General features: G+C 37.4%; 2 protein-coding genes and 1 pseudogene across 2 annotated transcripts; all 3 read right to left on the bottom strand.

Annotated features, from left to right (window-relative positions):
- Window positions 1–16: 16 nt before the first annotated feature.
- On the bottom strand, window positions 17–3512 carry LOC110736199 (ADP,ATP carrier protein 1, mitochondrial-like). The gene is made up of 4 exons (XM_021916358.1): window positions 3374–3512; window positions 1659–2161; window positions 1186–1560; window positions 17–651 (listed from the first exon to the last, which is right to left on the bottom strand). The coding sequence occupies exons 2-4, from the start codon at window positions 2142–2144 to the stop codon at window positions 355–357; spliced, it is 1158 nt and encodes a 385-aa protein (XP_021772050.1). The 5' UTR covers window positions 2145–2161; window positions 3374–3512; the 3' UTR covers window positions 17–354.
- An 8815-nt stretch (window positions 3513–12327) lies between these two features.
- On the bottom strand, window positions 12328–14534 carry LOC110736197. Its single transcript, XM_021916354.1, has one exon. The coding sequence runs from the start codon at window positions 13942–13944 to the stop codon at window positions 12562–12564; it is 1383 nt and encodes a 460-aa protein (XP_021772046.1). The 5' UTR covers window positions 13945–14534; the 3' UTR covers window positions 12328–12561.
- An 815-nt stretch (window positions 14535–15349) lies between these two features.
- On the bottom strand, window positions 15350–21450 carry LOC110736196 (annotated as a pseudogene).
- Between the last annotated feature and the right edge of the window lie 1776 nt (window positions 21451–23226).

Below are 23226 nucleotides of genomic sequence, written 5' to 3'. Positions count from 1 at the left end.
GAATAAAACCACACAATTAACAAAAAAAATGTGCCCTTTCATTTCCATTCACTGGAAGGCAACAATAGTACTGAATTCTGATATAACAAAAATTGATCTCATGTAACTAATTTAAAGAACTCTAAGGAGCACCAAATTGCAACCATGCTCCGAAGAACAAATCTTTAATCCAAGCAAGAATTCTCAGGGAAAACTGTGGGGTTAGTCCCTCTAAAAATCTTTAAAACCCTACATTATTATTTCAATCAAACTTTTAAGTATATGAAAGCTTCCCACCTTAGATTCCAGACTGTTTCATCCCCCCAAAAAAATTTTCATCACCATCTTCCCCCAAAGTTGTAGGGCATTCTAAACTTAAGCACCACCGGAACCGTACTTCTTTCCGAAGACAAGGACCTGGAGCTTGTCGTAACCAGCCAACACACCAGCACCAGCAACAGCACGAAGGATGTTAGCACCAGCACCCTTGAATAGGGACTTGGGGCCCTCGTTCTTGACAATCTGCTTGAAGCAGTCGAATGAGCCCTTGTACTTGACAGCTTCACCGGAGGTCATCATCATTCTTCTACGGACAGTATCAATTGGGTATGAAGCAAGACCAGCTCCATTGGTAATGACCCACCCAAGAGCAAAACTAGCAAAGAAACTATCCTGCAATCATCAAAATTTTACAACATTATTACATTATTTTTATACAGATATATTAGATATAAAGATTCAACACTAACTTATGTATGTTCCAAAAACAATTAGATAGTATATCCAACAGCTAAACAATGAACCACAATTGTTTTCTTCGTAGAACATTAACTAACAATAGGGTAAAGGAGAAGAAAATATTAGGTCCATTGTCCCACATAACGAACGAGGATGGAGTGGATGAGTTAGTGCTGGTGTAGCCGTGTAAGAAAGACTGGTGGCATCCCCATTCATGATCACATCATTGCCACATAAATAAATAATCTCCTCTATCAACATTTTAGTATTTGCTCTCCTATAACCATCTTAATGAATCACCCCAAAACAAGCATGCTCTAAATTGAAAGAAATGGAAACACGAAGGGCTAAAAACAAACAACCCAAGAGAATTATTCCACCAAATATCAATTGAAGATTAGAAGCACAAAATCCAGGGTCCAATAAGCAAAACATTGCATTAAAATATGATATAGATCTGTAGCTAACCTGCAACTTTCCGGTCAAAAGCACGGGCTTCACGGAATCATACAAACCAAAGTACAAACCACGGTAGACAATGATACCAACACATGAGATGTTGAATCCACGGTATAGACCAGCAAGACCATCTGATGCCCATGTCTTGCGGTAAACATCAACAAGACCATTGAATTGCCTGTCTGCTCCTCCCTTCTTGGCAGCCTTTGAGTCATTAGCAAGACGGGTACGGGCATAATCCAAAGAGTACACAAAGAACAATGAAGAGGCACCAGCAGCACCACCAGATGCCAAGTTACCGGCAAACCACTTCCAGTAACCATCCTTGTCCTTCTTGAAGTTGAACATTCTCTTGAAATAATCCTTGAAGGCAAAGTTCAAGGCCTGACAAGAAAAATAAAACATTGTTAAGTTCACTAATAAAAAAAGAGAAATAAAATCAAGAAATTAGCAAAGACAGCAAAGGATTAACTTATAAGCACCTGAGTGGGGAAATAACGGATGACATTAGCAGTGTTTCCTCTCCACAAGGAAATCATACCCTCATCCTTCATTGTCCTGGTGAAACAGTCACCAATACCCTTGTAGGGTTCAGCAAGACGACCAGATTTAAGCATCTCATCTTGGTTCTGGATCAACAGCTTAACACGCTCAATGGGGGCAGCAGCGGTCTTTGAGACAGCAGCTGAAACTCCTCCCATGAGAAAATCAATAGCGAAAGCAGCAGGTCCTTTCTCAGCAGGGGCGTATGCAACTACAGGTGAAGCCATGTTGGAAACGAAAGATAGATCCTGGGTTGCTGGGTACTGGAACGCAGCATTAGAGTAGTTTCCGTAGGCAAAACGCCTTTGGACCAAGGCAGAGTTTTGGGACCCTCCAAAACGGGGCTGGCTGATATGTGATAGACCACTGAGTTGGCCAGCAGCAGCCTTCTGCATAACTGAGGGTTGTTGGTTCATCTCAGCCATTACGTCTGATTTATATCCTAAAGAACGTGGAACAACATTTTAGCACAGTATACAGTACCATAAAAACAAACAGAATTATAAGCACATCGCATCCAAAACAAAATTCATATACAAAGCTAGAATAAAATAATCATTAATACTTACACAGCGAACCAATAATATTGAAATTTTATATCGAGATCATGGAAAGGAACTAAGACCAATGATTGACTGGATCTTAACAGCATAAATTGACTGGAAAATAATTCATCTCTTAAAAATGCTCAGATTTGCTCATACAAAAGCTTTAATTTCAATTGAAACAATTGCAATTGAAAAAACACGTTTCAGACATAGAACAGTAAGCAGATGTTTCATAGTTTCATACACAGTGCAAGGAATATCCAGAAGCACAAAAGGCATCACTTAATTCATGCGACAATAAAATGACATAATAAAAACAATATCCAAATCCTGGATTCAAGCAAACTATGTTACCCCGACTCTTCGTTCATCTCCCGTTTTTTGGGAACTCAAATACACTACATTGACATTGACAAGACACTTTTGGCTCCTCATTTGATACCAAAATCAAGCCCTAGTTGAATCTAAGTTACGTAACACATAATTAACAATAATTACACATATACATGTTAATATTACTAAAGCAACCAGCGTAAACCAAGCAATTTCTAGCAAATTGTACATTAACCAAGGAAGACTAATTCAAATCAATAGACTTATTTATTTCTTAAATCTAATTAAGAGACAACAAACAGACCTAAAATCATCATATAAACTAATAATGCTAACGTGCAAATCACATAGAACTTGACTTTTTCCACTCAGATTCAAACTCCAAAAGCAATAAACCGGCAAAATGAATCAGATCTACGATTGAAATGCGATAAATTCACGATCCATTCAAAACTCAGAAAAATCAACAAAATTCAATAGATCCACAAACACAACAATATAATCAACACAAAACAAACCAGATCTACAGATCTAGCTAAAAAAAATGCAAAAATGTAGATCCATAATTCAACACAAAATTTCATAAACAGATCGAAAACAGCACCACAAAACCTCATCAAAAATGACAATCAAATGAACATGAAATCTTACACAGAAATTGAAAAACAAAAATGCAAAATGAGAATCAAACTATTTTTCAATCAAACAAAAATCATTCATCAAATGTAAAATCAGATGATTTTAAAGAGAGAGGAGAAAGAGGAGAGAGAAACCTGCAAACGGCTGGCTGATGGGCGAGGGTTTTGCAGCGAGAGAGCAAGGTAAGAGAGAGAAAGCAAGGGTTGCTGCTACTCAAGATATTTATAATTGGGGGGCCCCGGGAAATGTTACGGTGTAGTGGGTCCTGTCAAACCTAATTGTGTGTCCTAGCTTTTACACCGTATGATTAAAGATCAACGGTGGATTGTGCCTGGATTGTGGGAAATGAGAATTAGTCCATGTGATTAATACGTTGATTTATGTGGTAATATTATTATTAGTGTTTTAATTTGATGTTGATGTTTTTTTTTAATTTTATTATGAATGAAAATGAAGAAATGTAATTTGTTAAATTAGTGGAGAGTTGACGACCTTTAAGAAGAGGGTTGTTTGGTTGGTGGAAAATGAGCGGCGGCCAATTTACAGGAAAGAATGGCTTTAGTTTGGGCCCTAAATTGTAAAGAAAGGCAAGTGGTTTTCAATTACTGAAAATTCAAATTATATTATATTATATTATAATAAAGTAATAAATTAAAGGAAATTCAAAATTGACCTACCAAATTAGAGAATCAGATACTACTACTGTGCTTGATTTTTACGGACTGGGCCCATTCATAACTTAATTAGTTATTTACGGATTTCAATTGTTTTCATCCATTAATCATATTAACCTGCTTTAGTAATTTTTCCTTCCTATTTTCAAGCAAATTTGCTTATGCCCTGTTTGGTTGTAAGCATGTAGCGTTTGAAGTAGTGATCACTAGAAGAATACAATATTTTGTAAGAGTGTTTGACAAGGTACTGATTTGAATAATAGAGGTAGTATTTGAGTAAATTTTCTCAAACGTTAAAAATAATAGCAGTTTAAAAGTACTTCGTACAAGGTAGCATTTATCATTGGTTACATTTTTAAATAATATGTATGTAAGAGTACTATAGTATTTCAACCGTTAATTTTATCAAATATTCATAGTATCCACCATTACCTTCCTACTATCCACTATTTCCTTAACAGCTAACCTCTAGCCATTACTAATTGACACCACTCGCTACTCCGATAACTAATCGTTACTCGGACACTAAAAGTTGGTGGCTGTCACTTGTTATGCCAAACAGGGCCTTAATCGAAAATGCTAGGATTACGAACACTTTGGGATGGGCGCTTCTAATCCTCCCCCATTTCCAAAGAGATTACTCTATAGCTTGCTAATTCGGGCAAAATTGACCTTGATCTTTGAGGAGTAAGGCCTTCTCCTGAGTTCACTTAAATTCATATCTCACTTACCAATTTTAATAAATGTAACTAAGATAAAAAATAAAAATAAAAAATAAAAAATTATAATATTCAGTAAAAATAATTTCAGTTTAGTTAAAATAAGTCCAGTTCAATAAAATAATTTTAATTCCATAAAAATCACTAAAATTACGTATTATCCAATAAAAATTATTTCAATTCGGCAAAAATAATCTCAGTTTTTATTACAATACGTCAATACAAGAACATAAAAAATATAATCCGTACTCCGTATTTAAAAAAAAAAATTATGAACGGCAAGAGGTACGAGTAGATGTAGAATTAGTATAAACTTACAGCTTAGCTTTCATTAACCAATCAGCACCAGTATATATACAATGCTAATCCTAGAATTACCTTAACTTAGGTAACTAGGAATTAGGAAACAATATAAAAGATAACTGCCAAAATATCCCACAAAATATATATCCTCAATACCTCCCTCAAGTTGGAGCATGAGTGTCATAAATGCCCAACTTGGAGAGAAGATAGTCAAACTGTGACTCCCCAATAGCCTTTGTGAAGATGTCGGCCAATTGGGAAGTAGTATAGGATGGAGAAATCAAGCCTTCAACGATTGCATCTCGAACAAAATGGCAATCAACTTCAATGCGTTCATGAAAAACCGGATTCTTTGCGATATGCAAAGCAGATTGACTATCACAAAACAACTTGATTGTCTTTAGGTATTTCATACCCAAACTCAACAACAAGCCCTTAAGCCACTTAAGCTCACAAGTCACTGCCGCCATGGACCTGTATTCGGCCTCTACAGAAGACGTCGACACAGTGAGTTGCATTTTAGTCTTCCAAGAGATAGGTGAATGCCCTAGAAACACCAACCAACCTGTTATAGAGCGACAAGTAAGAGTCAAGCCGCCCAATCCAAATCACACCAACCTCTTGAAAGGTGAGATCACTATCAGCACTCAACAAGATACCCTGACCCAGGGTACCTTTTAAATAACGAACTACACGCAGAGCTGCTTCCCAATGTTCACTGCGAGGCTCTTGCATAAACTGGGACAAGATATGAACGGAGTATGCTAAATCGGGTCTAGTGACCGCAAGGTAGATCAAATGACCAACAAGCCTACGATACACCTCCAGATCCGCAAGGTGCTCGCCTGTGGCACGGCCGAGCTTGTGGTTTTGCTCCATTGGAAAACCACTCAGCTTTGCCCCTAATAAACCTGCTTCAGAAATGATATCCAAAGTATACCTCCGTTGGCACAAAAATAGACCTGAAACACTACGAGCAACTTCTATACCCAAGAAATACTTTAAAGGACCAAGATCCTTCATTTTGAAACAATCACTGAGATAAGCCTTGAAACCAACAAGTGCAGCAAAATGATTCCCATAAATAATAAGATCATCAACGTATACTAAGACATTAATTTGAATATTGCCTTTAATACAAGTAAAGAGATAATAATCAGAGTAAGATTGCAACAAGTCGTACCCTTTCAAGGCCGCTACGAGCTTTGCAAACCAACATCTCGAGGCTTGTTTCAACCCATACAAGGACTTTCTCAGACGGCACACTAATGATGGATCCGAACTCTCAAACCCGGGAGGTAATTTCATGTACACCTCCTCATCAAGATCACCATGCAATAAGGCGTTGTGAACATCCATTTGATGAAGCTCACAGTTTTTAGAAGCTGCAATTGCAAGAAATGCCCTAACAGTGGTCATCTTCGCGACTGGAGCAAACTTTTCACCATAATCTATGCCTTCATGCTGATGATTACCAAAAACGACCAAACGAGACTTCAAACATTCAATATCACCATTAGACAAATATTTTGTCTTGTACTCCCATTGACCCCCTAGAGCACGTTTGCCGGGAGGAAAGTGCTCTAAGGTCCAGGCCCCATTATCCTCCAAGGCTCTAATTTCTTCCTGCATAGATTGTCGCCAACCTTCATGTTTCATGGCTTCTTTAAAGGATTTCGGATCATGACCACTAACAATGGCTGCCAGAAACTTATAATAATTCACAGAAAACTTGTCACAATTTATATAATGTGCTAAAGGATAAGGCGTTCCTGAAGGAGTATTGGAAGATGGAGTGGAGGGAGACGCATTTTTAGCAAACATTGAGTGAGTCACATAATCACGAAGAAGAACCAAGGGGATTTTTTCCGGAAACCCACGCCCCAAGGGCTGACCTGCTGCCCCTGTACTGCTGTTGTTGTCAGTAGGCTGGTGCTGCTGCACAGTAGCAGCTTCGGGCTGATGCTGCTGGGCAGAGGCTGCCTCACCCTTGCACACAAACTGACCAGCAGGAGAAGTAGTAGCGTGGCCAGCCTGTTGCGTTGTTGTCCCTATGCCCGCAGCATCATCCTGCGGGGAGGCAGTAGCATGGCCTAGCTGGTCAGCTATGCCTGTGCCCGCAAGGTCTCGAACACCAACACTACCCGTATCCTCATTGTCACTATTGTGCGCATCATGCACCTCATTGTCAATATACTCCTCATACTCCACAAAATCATCATGTACATCATAATTCAACTCAAAACCATAAGACTTAATATTAACATCTTCCGGTGTAGCAAATGGGAACACATCCTCAATAAATTTGACATCCCGAGACACAAAAAAAACTTTGGATTCAAGATCATATAATCTCCACCCTTTCTTTCCAAACGGATAGCCCACAAAAACACACTTTCGACTCCGACTCACAAACTTATCTCCATTAGTTTTCTAATTATGTGCAAAACATAAACACCCAAAAGTACGAATGGCATAAACATAGGGGGTTTATTAAAGAGGATTTCAAATGGAGTTTTATTTTTTAGCAACGGAGTAGGAGTTTGATTAATTAGGTGAGCCGCGACAAGAACACACTCACCCCAAAAATAAATTGGTAATTTGGCTTGGAATCTCAAAGCTCTCCCAATTGAAAAAAATATGTTTATGTTTCCTCTCAACCCTCCCGTTTTGTTGCGGAGTACCCACACAAGAGGTTTAGAAAATAATACCAGTAGTATTAAAAAAATCACGTAAACAATTAAACTCCGTACCATTATCACTTTGCACAATTTTTATGGTTTGAGAGAATTGTCTTTCTACCATAGCAACAATCATCAAAAACATATAAAAAACCTCCGTTTTTATCATTCAACAAATAAATCCAAATATCTCTAGAATAGTCATCAACTATTGTCAAAAAATAACGAGGTCCGCACGACGAAACATGTCTATACGGGCCCCACAAATCACAATGAATTTTTAAAAAATTCTAGATGCTTTATTGTCACTCAAAGGAAAACTATCTCTAGGATGCTCAGCACGCATACATACTTCACATACTTTATCTAAACAAGCTTTGCTACTAGCGGTGGGAAGCAACTTAACTACTTTCTCGGAAGGATGACCCATACGACGATGCCACAACTCCAAGTCAGACTTTGCAGCAATAACACTCACATGATGCACCGAATCCGATTTGCTAAAATAATACAATTCGTCCCTCCTAGCTCCCGTTCCAATCAGCTCCTTCGTTTGGTCATGTATAGCACACATATAAGCGTTAAATTGGACAATACAATTAAGGTCATCACTAAGTTGTGAAACTGAAAGTAAGTTACAACTCATATTAGGAACATGAAGCACGACCCCGGTGAGGGTGATTTTATCCGACAAACGAATAGAGCCAACAAGAGAAGCCGACACTATTTCACCATTAGGCAATCCAACCGGACACTCAAAGCTTTTTGTGGCAAAAAGCCAAGACTTTTCTTCGGTAACGTGATGAGTAGCTCCTATGTCAATAATCCAAGAGGTATCATCAAACTTACCATTCAATCGATTATCGCAAATTGTAGCATTACCCATCAATCCCGTAATCGCTTTCCACCATTCACTTGAAAATAACCGACCCGAAGCAAAAGTACCCGAGTCATCCGAACTTGAGCCACCACCCGTGACTGCATTGGCCTTCACCAGAGCACCACGACCACGACCAGCCGAAGGTTGCCCCCCCGGCTGCCAGCAGTACCTTCCGGCCAACCATACTTGTCATAGCAACGACTTTCTTCATGTCCTCGCTTTTTACAATAATTGCATATTTTGTTAGACCAACACTTCACGGTTTCATGACCCACCTTCTTACACTTCCCACACACCGGCACGTGCCGATCAGAACCACCACCACGTCCCCTCCCTGCACCAGTCTGTACAGTGAAACCGAGGGCGGGAGAAGGATCTTCTTTGAGGCGTGAAATACCCCTAACCTTCTCGTCTTGTGAAACCTGCTGGTATGCCCTGTTTAGAGAGGGCAAGGGATCTTGAGAGAGCAAGGTGGAGCATAGAGGAGCATAATACTTGGAGTATAAGCTGAGCAAAAATTGTTGAAGACGATCCCCATCACGCCTATCCGCGTGTTGTCTCCTTACATTACATGAACACTTCCCAGACTTGCAAGCAATTAAAGGTTCTAGTCGATCAAGTTCATCCCACAAACCCGACAAAATTTATTGTAATACACTGCAACTGTCATATTTTTCGATTGTTCACATCTATTAATGTCAGACTTAATCTGTTGAATTCTAGGGCCATTAACAAGACAAAAGCGCTCATGTAAATCATCCCACAGTTTCTTAGCATCATCATAATGGGAAAACATAGATTTTACCTTGGGATCGATAGTGTTCATTAGCTAAGAAACTAACATACAATGAATTGTAACCAATCATCCTTCGTACATGGTGGCTCGAAGGTGGTGATACTACCGTCAAGAAAACCAAACTTCCGGCAAGAGCACATCGCAATTCGCACGGCATGAGACCAATCATGGAAATTGTCTAATTTGAGACGTTGAGAGGTAATGTAATCCCTTGGCCGATCTTGCGGTCCAAGGTAGAAAAGAGAGTTAGATTCGATTTTTGGTGGTGGTGGAGGTGGTGTCTCACCGCCGCCGGTCATTGTTTATCACTGAAAAAAAATAAAAAAATAAAAAAATTAACAAGGCTCTGATACCATGTAGAATTAGTATAAACTTACGGCTTAGCTTTCATTAATCTATCAACACCAATATATACAATGCTAATCCTAGAATTACCTTAACTTAGGTAACTAGGAATTAGGAAACAATATAAAAGATAACAACCAAAATATCCCACAAAATGTATATTCGCAATAGTAGAATATTCCGAATAACGTGACATGTGCATGGGCCATGCATGCCAAGTTGCCCAGCAGAATGCAACATGTGCATTGTGCATTCATCTTTCCAATTTCCATCATACCTACGCTATCATCATCTTCTTATTATTCCATCCAACGCAACCCATGACATGGGAATTATCAATATTATTTCATTTTGGACTTTATTAGTTTTGTTAAGAATTAAGGTCTACGAGATTCAAAACCAAGACACATTATGATGCACCGTTTATATAGAAGTATTTATTTACTCGCGACATACCATACATTACACCTATAGATACCCGAGAGTCATATAAAATTGTCGAGTAGACCGAGCACCATGGTATACTATAGAACATGCATTTTAAACAATCTCAAACTATGACTAGTATTCACTGTAGGTCCATCGCGTTGAGGATCGTTATTTCACACTCTACAAACCCAAAAATAAGTTCACATTGCCAAAGACAGATTTTCATCAATGCATAATTGAGGTCCAACATTTTGGCTACTTTCACTGGCTTAAGTTTCTAGATTTCCAATTTTTCATAATTGATTTCACCTTAAGACAGCTCAGACTTTTCTGCACGTTTATAATTTCATAGCTCTTCAATAAAGTTACGCAAAATAATTTTCTTCAGATTTGTTTCTGGACAAGAGAAGCTTCCTTTTAGCTACAATTTTCTTTTACAAAAATAAATAAATAAATAATTTGACCACAAACTTATTTTATTTTGTTAATACAACTCTGTAACTATTTTTAACTTAAATAAACAAATTTAATAACAGTTTCTATATCAAAGATTTATTAAAAGCACGGGAAAAAAATCAAATTCAGGTATTCAGTTAAATTCCACGAAGTAAATAGCTTTACTAGCAATAAGTTTGATGTAGATAAAAACTAAAGCTTTACAACAATCACAATACACCTTTAACATAAGTCACCTATAATTGTCTTAAAAAAATACTCTGTATGACTACAATGTCAGTTCAACTATAGAAATTACGAAGTATAGGTCAAGTATATTTCACAAAAGTCAGACACGAACAAAACCCAAGTTTATGTTGCTTTTCAAACAAGAGTTTCTCATTGCAACAACCAGAAACATGCCAAAAATGACTACTAGTACTAGAAAACCAGAAAAATGCTCGACCCAAACCAGAACTTACAAGATCCCAAACAGTGCGACCAACCTGTTTGACTTTGACAGGTTGATTTGGCAACACGGTCAACCTGCAGACGCTGATTATCAAGTGTCGTCATCAACCAAAGCAAATATTTGCATTTTGCAGAATCAGCCTCCATGACCAGAACAACTTTTAACAATGTAAGCCCTGCATGTTAATAGAAAGCCAGAATTCCAAGCGAATATGCTGAGAAACAGTAGCAGCAATGAAGGAGTCAAACAAATGCCCTTTTGCATTCTATTTGTGGTATCTGACCTCAATTCCATCTAAAGCAAAATGGTATTATAAGGGGGGCAGTAATGAGTCAGCTTTGCAAAAAGTATATACATCACCAGCTTATCACCCAAAGCAAATTATAGCAGTAGAGAACAAGTAATAGTCTATTTCCCTATGTGTTTCCAGGCGTGGGACATAAAGATATCAGATGTAAAAAATGCAAGCTGCCCTTACCAATTAAAACAAAGATAATACGCACTGAAGACAGAATGAAATCATTAAATGGTTCATTAACGATATATACTCAATGAAAGAGTTATGAGACAGGATAGAGAAACCAAGCAATGCTGTACCACATCATCAAAATTATTTCGTGCAACTAAACCATGATTACTTATGTCACGAAATCCACAGAAATTATTCCACCTTAACATAAGAAGCTCAATATATGCGCGTTTAAGGAAAGATAAATGTGAAATTTTAAGATTTCTGCACAAATCCTCAATGCGTACCAGTACCACCAGACCATCAATGCACAATCCCTCTTATAATGGTGAGTGTATCTTCTTTTACAGGGAAAACAAAAAATAACTCACGGTAGTGAAAAATTTTCTTTGGAAAATACGCTTGATGATGCACACTCAACTTAATTGTACCAACAGCAACTTCCAAAGTGAATAAACAATGCAATTAATTAGACATTGCTAAGTGGACAAGAAAGATGAAGCAAATACAGAAGAAGTTTGAAGTTAACAAGAAGCCGAGGAAGCAACTCAAACTCTGAATTCGGACAGTTAGTCTGCATTAATATAACGGGGATGACTACTTTGCTTGCATTTTGTATGTTTAATTCCTGATATAGAAATTTTAGCTTAAGCGGCAAGTAATCAAAAAATCAAATCAATGACCAATTCAGCAACAAAATATCAGATTAGCAGAAATAGCAAAATCATACAAGTAATCTTTGCAATCATGATTCTTCAATTAGTTCGTTTTGGCAATCAAAGATTCATTGCTTATAAATAATAGCATTACTTGGAAAAGGCAGAAAAGTCAAGATCTTTCATAGTGTCAGCGTAATTAGTCAAATAACATTGGGAGGAGAGTAAATGAGAATCTAATTTCTACAGAGTATATTAACTTCAGCAAAAAAACAAGATACAGACATGCATAAGGTAGTTCCTCCACTTTTGGGGGCTGGAAAACAAAATGTAAAATTTCAGGAAGATCGAAATCAACAGCATTACACACAATTCTTCACCTCAGATCAAGCTATGCTTGTATAAAGTCAAGTGGTATACAAATAATATGTCAGTAAGAAAGCTGACCTACTTCCTTTAGCAGCTACAGATGCCTATCAGCTTTAATTCCATCTCTTCCTTGAAATCTATCAATGCTCAGGGATATGGGATCCAACGATAATTCTGATTTTGGCATACCTAACACCATTTCCTTCTGCTTAAGCAGCAAGACCATCCGATCATTCTCTAGTTTCACCCTTTCATTCTCCAACTTCAATCTCTCAAGCTCTCTGTCTTTCTTGCTGCGAAATCTCAACCATTTAAGCCGCTGTTTCTCAAGATCAAGTGCCTCAGCCTCCAACTTGACCTTCTCCACCTCAAGTTGCCACATTCGTTGCTGAATCAATGATCTTTGTTCTGCAGGAGATTTGGCCACATCTTGAAACATTGACTCCAATTCAACTCTATAACAGTCCTGCCTGCCAGGCAACAATGAGGAATTAGAGCTTCCTCCATTCACGTTGCTTCTAGCATAATAACCCTCCATCCTTCCAGATTTGATATCAACATTCTTTTCATCATCTTCATACGACTCATCACTGTCTGATTCATAATTTTCATCGGCTTCATGCACCTCAGAAACATTGTTTTCATTTGGATGGGTAGCCAGAGGCATTATATGAGCTTGTAAATCAATATCATGACAGCCAGGTATTCTCTGACCATTATGGAAAGCACACATTTCCCGATAAAACAGATGTTTTGAACTCAATATCTTTTTGACCTCATCCTTCGCCTTTTCTGTCAAGTGCGGCATGGCATCCATTAGAGACGGATTTTCCACCACTTGGCAACTAGTTCCCCTACCAAGAATGTCATTTAACTTCTTGTATCTTTTATTCAAGTCATTGAACTTGTCCTCACATTGTTGAGGAGAAACACAGCAACCACTACTAATCATAATTTTCGAAACCATCTTCCACTTCCCCTTCTTCTGCAACATTCCAGATTTCCTCTTCAACCCATCCTTAGCATCAAACATGCCCTCATCCCCAACAGAAGCTACAACTGCTATTAGAAGCCTAACAATGTTATCAGTCCACTTCATTCGTTGCCAAGGAGATTCCTTTTTATCTTTTCCCACATTACAGTTATCACCATGCCCATCACCTGTATAACTTGGCTCCTCATCTTCACTGGAAGTATTATTACTAAGCGAACGCCCAAGAGATATCCCCTTCCCCTTACCAAAATCCATTGACATACCCTTCAACGACAACCCTTTCGCCTCTACAAACCCTAATGGTTGCTCATTCTCAATGCCACTCATCATGTTCATGGGATGTAACTCAAGAGGTTGATGGGTCATCAATGGATGACCCATCTGACCTTGTTGGAGCTCATCCCCCGGCATTTCCATATCCAATAATCGACCATTCGATCCCATTCCGGGTAAAAACCCACCTCCTAAACGCGGTCTATCCATCAATATATGAACCCCAAAACCTTAATCTTCAACAACTCAACTACAGAACTAATCTCCCTCAATCAAATAAGGCCTCGGCTAAACAGTACAAATTCCATTCCTCCCTAATTTCAAACCCCATCTTCAACACTCAGCAAAGATCGAAGAATAGAAGAACCCCAGAAAAAGCATACAACAACCTATGAATTTAGTTGCTACTAGCTAATAGAAACCCACTAAAAATAACACCTTGATTACACAGTATTTCAGCCTAGGGTTTAAAAACTCAAAGATTAAGGAACAATATAGCACAAACAAAGTACAAAATTTTCTAAGATTTGAAAATTGAAGTCAATCAAAGTTATAAGCAATCAACAGAGGCTATATCCAAGATGGAAACTTTAAACTAGTGCAGAACAAGATTACCAAAGTTTGAGAGCACAATTTGATCTTCTTTTAGGAAAATTAATTAGGGTTTAAGTTACCTTAATCATTTTACAGAAGAGCTTCCTGATTTTCAGGGTAGAGGAGAGAGAAAACGATCAAAAAGAAAGAAGTGATGTTCCACAATTTTGGGACGCAAAGTGAAAAACACCTGAAATACGGGGCAGAAAATGGGGTAACCCACCGATAGGTTCCTTAACGTTTTGGAAATGATATGGTTCATTATCGTTACTACTACATATTTTTTACAACTTTGAAATATTTTATACATCACAAATAATACCCTAAAATTATAAAAAATATAAAACGAATTTAGTACATAAATAATCGTATTCCCTATTTGGATTAATGACAAAAAAATGAAAACATGTAACCGATAAGGTCTTGATCATGTTATTTCTTCTAATTTATTTACAGAGTAGTGTACATTATTTTATTTTATTTTTTTGTGGGAGAGTAGTGTGCATCATTTTGACTAACATTAAGCTTCAAATAAACACAAATTTGACACATTTTGCTCTCGCTTATGGGCATCTCGTAAGGAATCAATCTTAAATATTAGTATTTCTTAATATACGATCCCACTAAAAGAAAGATGCACTTTATTGATAAGTTTTATATTCAATGCCATGGGATTATTGTATGAATGCGATGACCACATCTTTTTTTAATAGAAAGAACGGATTATTAATTAGTTAATTATATTTTATGTCAAATGGGTAACAAGTAAATAGAGAATAGTGATTAAAAATTAAGTTTTTTTAAATTAAGGTTGCATGTTCATTCAAATCTACTAGAGTTGAATACCTGAATATTGTTCTTCGCAAGTAAATTCTTTGAGATGACCTGACCCATACGTTAGTAATGTTACCAATTTAGTAGTTGTGCGGCATCCTTGCTAATGTGATGTAAAAATAACTTGCTTGTTCTCGCTGACAATAGCAAATGGCAACTTTTAAATATAGTTATCATAATCAAGAAATATCCCAAAAACTTTTTTGGATCATTGATCTCTTTATACTATAAGGATATCAAATTAGTCTACATGCATAACACAAAGTCTGCTTTTTTAGTACATTGGTTTGCAAAAATCAGTACAAACAAGAATATGGACCTAACATCTTTCTACCAATGATGATGCCGGTGGCTGGTGCTCTTGTTTGCTGTCCTGTGCTTTAGTTAACAGATAAGTAGAAGTGGTGTTCACGTCTCAAACCCAATCCACGTGAACGTCAAATCCAACACAAAACCAAGAAACTGGGGTTATTTACTGCCGCAATGTAGTGAAAGAAAGGGTTTACAAACGGATTGTTACATATCTGCTGAACATTGATGTCTAAGACAGAAGACCACTTCAGAAATCATCCTACCAGTTCCTGTGGATTATTATATGTGGACTGAGTATCATTCCATATCTATGGTTGATACCTATATGAAACGATGCCTTAGTGGAAAGGAGATCAGGTAAAGCATCTGAGATTATAGGAATCAATTAGAACAGTTAGAAATAATAATTGAACATACTTTACACTTCTGCAATAAGAACCTCTACAGTTATGCCAAGATATTGAAGATAAAGCTTCAGTCATCAAATTCTTTCAACATTCAAAGGCTTCTTGTAAGACTGCAACAACAGAGAAGAACAGACCACACTAAGGGATGAAGCAGCCATGCAAGCCCCAGCAACCCAAGGCAGAAGCCGAATACCAGTGAATGGGAACAAAATTCCTGCAGCAATGGGCATGGCTAGGACATTATAGCCAAGGGCCCAAACGTAATTAAGCCGAATCTTGGACATTGTCTTCCGAGAAAGGTCAATGGCTGTCACAACATCTTCTAGGTTGCTCTTAATGAGAACTATATCAGCTGCCTCAATAGCAACATTAGTGCCAGCGCCTATTGCCATTCCAACATCAGCTGCCACTAGGGCAGGGGAGTCATTAATGCTATCTCCCACCATTGCCACCGTCAGATCTTTCATCTGGATAGTCAGAAATAGCAAATAAATATAAACCACTACTTCCACAAAGCAACCGCGGGGAGGGGGGGGGGGAGGATAACTTCCACGATTCACTTTTTCACATGGTTAAATAAGAAGCGAGATACAGTCCCCAGCAAGGCATATCTGATAGCATTACATTCATGCACAGAGACACACACAAACAAACACACAAAGAAACAGTCCCTTACAAAAATCAGGTTCTGATCTCCATATGCTGGCTTGTCATAATCAAGAACAAAATTTGCCACTTCATTCCTACTACAATTCATCCAAGCTTTGGCCTATTACTATATTATTACCTATCTTATTGTCACTTAGTCAAGAGAATTTGGTTAAAGAATGTAGAGAAAAAAAACCCAGGGTATAGCAACTGTGTTTTCAAAGGAATGATATTATACTTATGGTCATGCTTTCATCCAATCCCTATTCTTAGCAATAAAAATTTAAAGTACCACACAGACGTATAAATGCACCACCAAGGCAACAAGAGAAATGAAAGAAAAAACAAAAATCCCATGCATATTATTATCAGCAATCCAACCTGAATTTCTTTTATCTTCCCAGCTTTTCCAATTGGATCTGTTTCAGCAAAAACTTGATTAATACCAACTTCTCTTCCTATTGCTGTTGCAGTACCCCAGTTATCACCAGTTACCATGATGCTTGTGATGCCCATAGACTGGAGATATCTAATGACGTGACCTGCCTCCGGCTTCACTGGATCAGTCACAGCGAAAGCCCCTGCAACCTTGCCATCAATGGCAACTAACACACAAGTTTGAGCCAATTTTTCTGCCCCTGAGATATACTCCTCAACTTCATGGTTGATTGGAACATTATGAACCTGCAGGAGCCTCTTGTTTCCTACCAAAACTATCCTCTCACCGACCTTTCCACCAACTCCAGCTCCAGGATGCACCTCAAAATCCTTTACATCTTCAACATGGTCAGCCAATGATTCATGTTTCTTACGCTGAACCTTAGCGTGTTCAGCCACAGCTTTAGCTAAGGGGTGCTCGCTGTTTGCCTGCAAATATGTTGGAGGAAAGAGCAGCTGAGCAGCTGAGTGATTTAAGTTCCATCATAATGATGGTCATTTCTCAAATCAAAAAGGTAATAAATCACTGGCAACTAAAACATTACACTAAATACATGAGCCATTAAAATGAAAGATTATGTTCACTTTCAGCCAAACAAACCAAATAAATGCACATACCTCTATAGCAATTGCCATATCGCATAATTCCTTCATTGTAACCCCAGAAAAGAGAATAGTACTGACAACAACTGGCTTTCCTACAGTCAACGTTCCTGTCTTGTCAAAGACCACAGCTTTAACCTACAGTAAATTAATCAAAACAGAAGCAACAGCAAAGAGCATCAAGACAGGGTAGCATAATCCCTCAACATGGTACTTCAATGCTGAAAAAACATGCCACTGTGAGAGTGAGATCTAGTTTCCCATTAAAATAGGCCAAATTTCCATGAGGTGGTCTATGTATTCTTATTGCTGCCCAAAAAGTTATGACAAACTTCAGCTCCTCATTTGGGTAGCTCAGCTTGCAATTCAAAAACATACAAAGTAAATATATTGACACAATTGAAGGGAGGCACATATTTAAGAGGGCAGTTTGAGGAAGGGATGATAAAAGCAGGACATTTGGTATTTATCTAATTTCAATAAAGTATTTAACTTCACATTTCCATGTTATAGTTTCAGTTTTAGTTTAAAAAAAGAAATGCTATAGTTTCAATTGCATTATTGTCAATAATATGAATTGATTCTATCATCTTAAAAAAATAACTCAATTAATAATACATGGAAAATAAATCAACGTTAGCCATCATCTATACCAGAACTTTTTGAATAATTTCTGCACAGCAGCCACAAGGAAGCCTTAATGGCTCCAACAGATGAACAGACAAGAAAGGACCATTTGCAAAGACATTGACGTACGTAGTATAACTAATATATAACTAAATAAAATGATACATGAGAGAATGGAAGAGTCATGATCCACAGTATGAATATCTAGGCCTCCTACCACATTTATCTCAGGTCTTCTGGTCTTGTATGCAATAACCTGAGCAAATGATAAAATCAAGCCAATGAAAGCCAAGCATACCTTGTGTGCCTTCTGTAGTGCTGTTCCCCCCTTGATGAGCACACCCAGTGAAGCACCCTTCCCAGTAGCAACCATGACTGCAGTAGGAGTCGCCAGTCCCAGAGCACATGGACATGCAACCACAACAACAGATATTCCAAACTGCAGAGCAAGTTCAAATTTGTCCATGGCTTTTGGGATCCAATGTTTTGGATAAAGACCAGCAACTCCAGTGACAAACCATGCAACCCATGTAATAAATGCTGCAGCAACTACCTATATTTGATCAATAGTCAAGGTCAACATTATCACTTTGAATAAAGAAAAGATAACCATAAATACTTGATATGCAAAATTAATAAGAAAACAATTTTCTTAAAAAAAAAATTGAAATTCCAAGTCTGAATAGTATATAACAAGTGTAACATAATGTACAGTCCTCCCTAGATAAAAGCCTGGTCTCCTGACAGTATGGCAGGCTAGCTAGGCCAAGAGGGCACTCATACCCACCTAACAAAGGATCAGATGGACCCACATACTTTACTTATGAGATTTAGTTTATGACTTCAAGTTTAACATTCTGATCAGATGACCCCGCATATTTTCCTCAAGAACTTTAAGATTCGAATGCATAACATAATAACAGGCCAATATGGAAGCAATGAACTTACAGTTGGAACAAAAAACCTTGAAATTTGGTCAGCCAACTTCTGAACAGGGGCTCTGGCCAACTGAGCAGCCTCCACAAGTTGAACAATCTGCGAAAGGGCAGTCTCTGATCCAACATGTGTAGCCTTTACTATGATGCAGCCATTCTCATTTGAAGTCCCACCAATGACCTGTTTACAACATCAAGCAGGTGTGTCCATCATTGAGTTTTTCCAAGACACAAAGGCACAAACGAAAACCAATCTACAATACTCAATTATACCTTATCACCAGGTCTTTTAGTAACTGGTTTTGCTTCTCCTGTGATCATACTTTCATTTGCATAACTTTGACCATCAATAACATTCCCATCAACAGGAACCTTTGCTCCAGGAACAATCTTAAACAAGTCATTTCTCTGTATGAGTTGAGTGCTTATTTCTGTTTCCGAGATGATATTTCCACTGCCATCCATTGTCACCAAGCACGCCGTATCTGGAGCAAGCTCTGACAGCTTTGCTAAAGCATCTGAAGTCTTCCCCTTCACCACAATCTCCAAATATTTGCCCAAAAGAATAAAAGATATTAACATAGCACTTGTCTCAAAAAAATCTTGCCCTTCAAAGTCATGGGAAGTCAGGGATTTAAGCAATATGTAGAGAGAGTAGATGTAAGCAGCATTGGTTCCTACTGCCACCAGAACATCCATATTAGCAGATTTTCGCCTTAACGCATGATATGCCCCAAGGTAAAACCTGAGAAAGAGTGTTTGACAAAACAACATCATCCAGTATGATACATAAACCAGATTAGAAAGACATCGTAAGTAGCATAATCTCTTGTACAAACCAAATTTTTTTTTAAGTGACATAATCTCTTCGGCCAATGATGAACTGCACTGGTGCGCAAAGGATACATCTCAGCAACATTCCAATAGTAAGCAAGTTGTGAATCCTGTAGTTTAACCAGTCCCCGTAAGGAGGAAGCATTGGGAGTACCATGGAGAAAACAAGCACCGGGACAGAAAAAAGGCAACTCCATAAGAACTGATTTTTGTACTTATGAATCTCATTCCTATGATCCAAATCTCTCTGTCTTGGAGGGACATACAAGCTTGCATCATAAAGATTTAGGCCAGTAGAAGCCTCTCTAATCAATTTTATCAGAGATCTAGGACCAATTACATCAGGATCATAGCTTACAGTGATCTTTTTCTCTTCCATATCCATGTCAACGTGATTGACACCAACAGCTAGCTCAAGAGCAGTTCTAATAGTGTTGGCGTCTTCAAGGGTATGAACTCCATCAAGCTTTAGGTGCACTTTGTTCACATCATTCCCAGGGTTAATAAGATCAGCTTCAAAACCAGCATCTTCAACCGCTTTTATGATTTGGTTAAGGTTTGTGACATTTGGGTCAAAGTGAACCTTGGCTTCCTCAAGAGCAAGACCTACCACGGCCTTTTTCACCCCATCAGCATCTGAGAGGGCGCGTTCAACAGCCTCTGAGCAGCTAGTGCATGCCATTCCTTTTATTTTCAGTCGACATACTTCTATTTCTTGATCAGGATACCCCTCAACTTGAAATCCTGCATTTTCTACGGTTTCTTTTATTCTTTTTGACTACAAAAACAGACAAAAAATATCAATCTTAACTCTGCACATGAATGGCGGTGACACTAATTACAACAAAAATATATAAAACAGCAAATAACATGACAAAATAAGAGATCATGTAATTAGCAAGACATATCAAAATGCCTAACTATCAGCTAGAAATTTGTAATTAGGCTGACATGTATATTCACTCCTAAAGCATAAATCCAATTTTCAGATTTAGCACCTTCATTTTTGTTAGATAGAATCCACATATGAAATGATCAGCAACTTTTATCTTCTGAGATTGAGAAGAGGGGGCAGGAATGCAGGATCCTGATCCCTATGGGTTCATTCCCTTCATAAGAGAGCAGGAAAGAAATGACAAGAAGCAATAACCAATGTAACTCAAGTAACAATTCAACTGAAAAGGTAAGAACCGAAAAATCACATGACATGGGTTAGAATTTGCTACTAACTTCAACAATTTCCGGCATGTATTTGACAACAGCATGTCCATCCATTGGTGATACAACAACACTTAATTCCATTGAGTTTTCCTAACACAGATTCTACTGAGGTCGAGCACGATGCACACTCAATACCCTTAATCTTGAATTTCACCATTTTAATCTTCTCGCCGCCACATGGACTTGGTGGAGAGATGTTAACCGTCACTGTCCTGAGGTTCCAATAAAGGAACATTTAGATCAAACTTTCCATTGCCTTCCATTTTGGTTGCAGCAAGATTTCAATTCTCAACCCTGTTAAGAATCAGGTAAAAGTTGATAAGTTTTCTTCCTGAACCCAAATCAGAGATGCCATAACAAATGATCAAGTCAACATTTTAAATGATTCAAAAATGTTTTTGAAAAAGCAACTAATTCAGTTTCAAACCTGCTTTTTTTAATATTAATAAATAAAAAAATAACCAAGTCAATAATCACTATGCATACCCACAACTGCCATAAGAAGAAATTTTGATTATAAAAATTGCATAAATTTCTTGGCAAAAGCAAACTAAGTTAAAAACATACACAAATGAATCAAATTATCATTAAATTTGATCATAAATGCGTAAATACATCTACAAAATTCAAAACAATGCACCTAATTTATCACTCAAAACCCTAATTACTTCCAAAACTGCAAAATCAGAGCTTCACAATCAAAACTAACACCTCAAATTGCATACCATAAACCATTACCAATTCACAAAACCTCAAATTCAACGAGCAAATATCTTTCATTTAAATTGCCGAACTTACTACAAACCACGACTATATAATCCACAAATTTAGTAAATCATTCGATTTCCAGAAAAATCACAAGAACATGAAACATTTAAAAAAAAAAATTGAAACGAAATTGACTGCGCATACATTATCAGAAATCACCTTACCTCAAATTGTCAAATGAATTGTACGATATTAACGTTCTGAAATCCAAAATTAGGGTTCCAAAATTCGGCGAAGAAATTGGGGATGAGAAATTCGGCAAAGTTGTGTAGCACACCGCTTTCACAACAAGGTAATCAGCGGGGACCTACTTTTTTAAAAAATATTTCGAATTTGATTTGTATTTGTATTTTTGTGTTTTGGTCGTTTCTTTCCCACCAAGACTTTTAGGTGAAATTCCATAAGTTGCCCTTACATAATTACATATACGGATATACCGCTCCTTAAAATAGTTGTTAAGACTAAGGCTCGGGCTCGAAGCTCGGTTCATTTTTTTTTTATAGTAAAATTAATTTATACGATTAGTCATACGACATCTACAAATGAGAATTGTTTTAACAAATACATAAGATATTTAATCAAATAAAAAATTTCATCGTAAAAGCTACTATCGTCGAGTAAATATTGCACTGTGGAGCATCTCCCGCTTATATCGCTGGAAAATACAACCTTGTTGGAGAGACAATCTAACAATCTTTTGTAGCCGTGAGAATGTTTTCCTTCTAATTCATCCAATTGTATTCAAAACTTTGTCTAAGAAGCGAAATAAGAATTAGGGCTTTCCACCATTACTTTGTCTAAAATTATTTTATTTACAAGAAAATATTGCCTACAACTACCATTACTTTTAAGAATATCTACCATTTACAATTTTTTTTATAAAAAAACAATCACAAAAACTTTGAGTAATATCACCATATTTAATTTTCCGACAAGAATCTCCGACTGGTGGGGGGATTTTACAAAATTTCAATCAATTGAGTGAAAGACAGCAAGGGAATTCATTTGTCAGACACAGTTATAAGTAAATTGTCTCTACATTTTGCATTAATAGTTGATCTAATTCATCAATTTAATCTTAAATTAGGATTCATGATTAAAAGATTGAATTTAGGATTTTACGAAATTGGGGAATTTGGGGCAATTGAATCGTATTACTCAATTTAGAGTTAATGTAGGAGTAATTTTGTTATTTTATATTGTATAGGTTTTTTTGGAAGAAGATTTTATAAAGTGGACCTCTTTAACCAAAGATTCTTGCCGGAAAACCA

Source organism: Chenopodium quinoa, unplaced genomic scaffold (genome assembly GCF_001683475.1).
Source record: "Chenopodium quinoa cultivar QQ74 unplaced genomic scaffold, ASM168347v1, whole genome shotgun sequence".
Classification (NCBI taxonomy): domain Eukaryota; kingdom Viridiplantae; phylum Streptophyta; class Magnoliopsida; order Caryophyllales; family Amaranthaceae; genus Chenopodium; species Chenopodium quinoa.
Note: the sequence above shows the minus strand (reverse complement) of the source record. Positions and strands in the feature narration are given on the sequence as shown.

What these genes read in the sequence shown, in the direction of transcription:
- LOC110736199 (XM_021916358.1), bottom strand. Translation starts at nt 2,144, where the DNA reads ATGGCTGAGATGAACCAACAACCCTCAGTTATGCAGAAGGCTGCTGCT. An exon ending in TCCGTTATTTCCCCACTCAG is followed by an intron (nt 1,561 to 1,658) that starts GTGCTTATAAGT and finishes TTTTCTTGTCAG; the next exon opens with GCCTTGAACTTTGCCTTCAA. An exon ending in TTTTGACCGGAAAGTTGCAG is followed by an intron (nt 652 to 1,185) that starts GTTAGCTACAGA and finishes TGATGATTGCAG; the next exon opens with GATAGTTTCTTTGCTAGTTT.
- LOC110736197 (XM_021916354.1), bottom strand. Translation starts at nt 13,944, where the DNA reads ATGGATAGACCGCGTTTAGGAGGTGGGTTTTTACCCGGAATGGGATCG.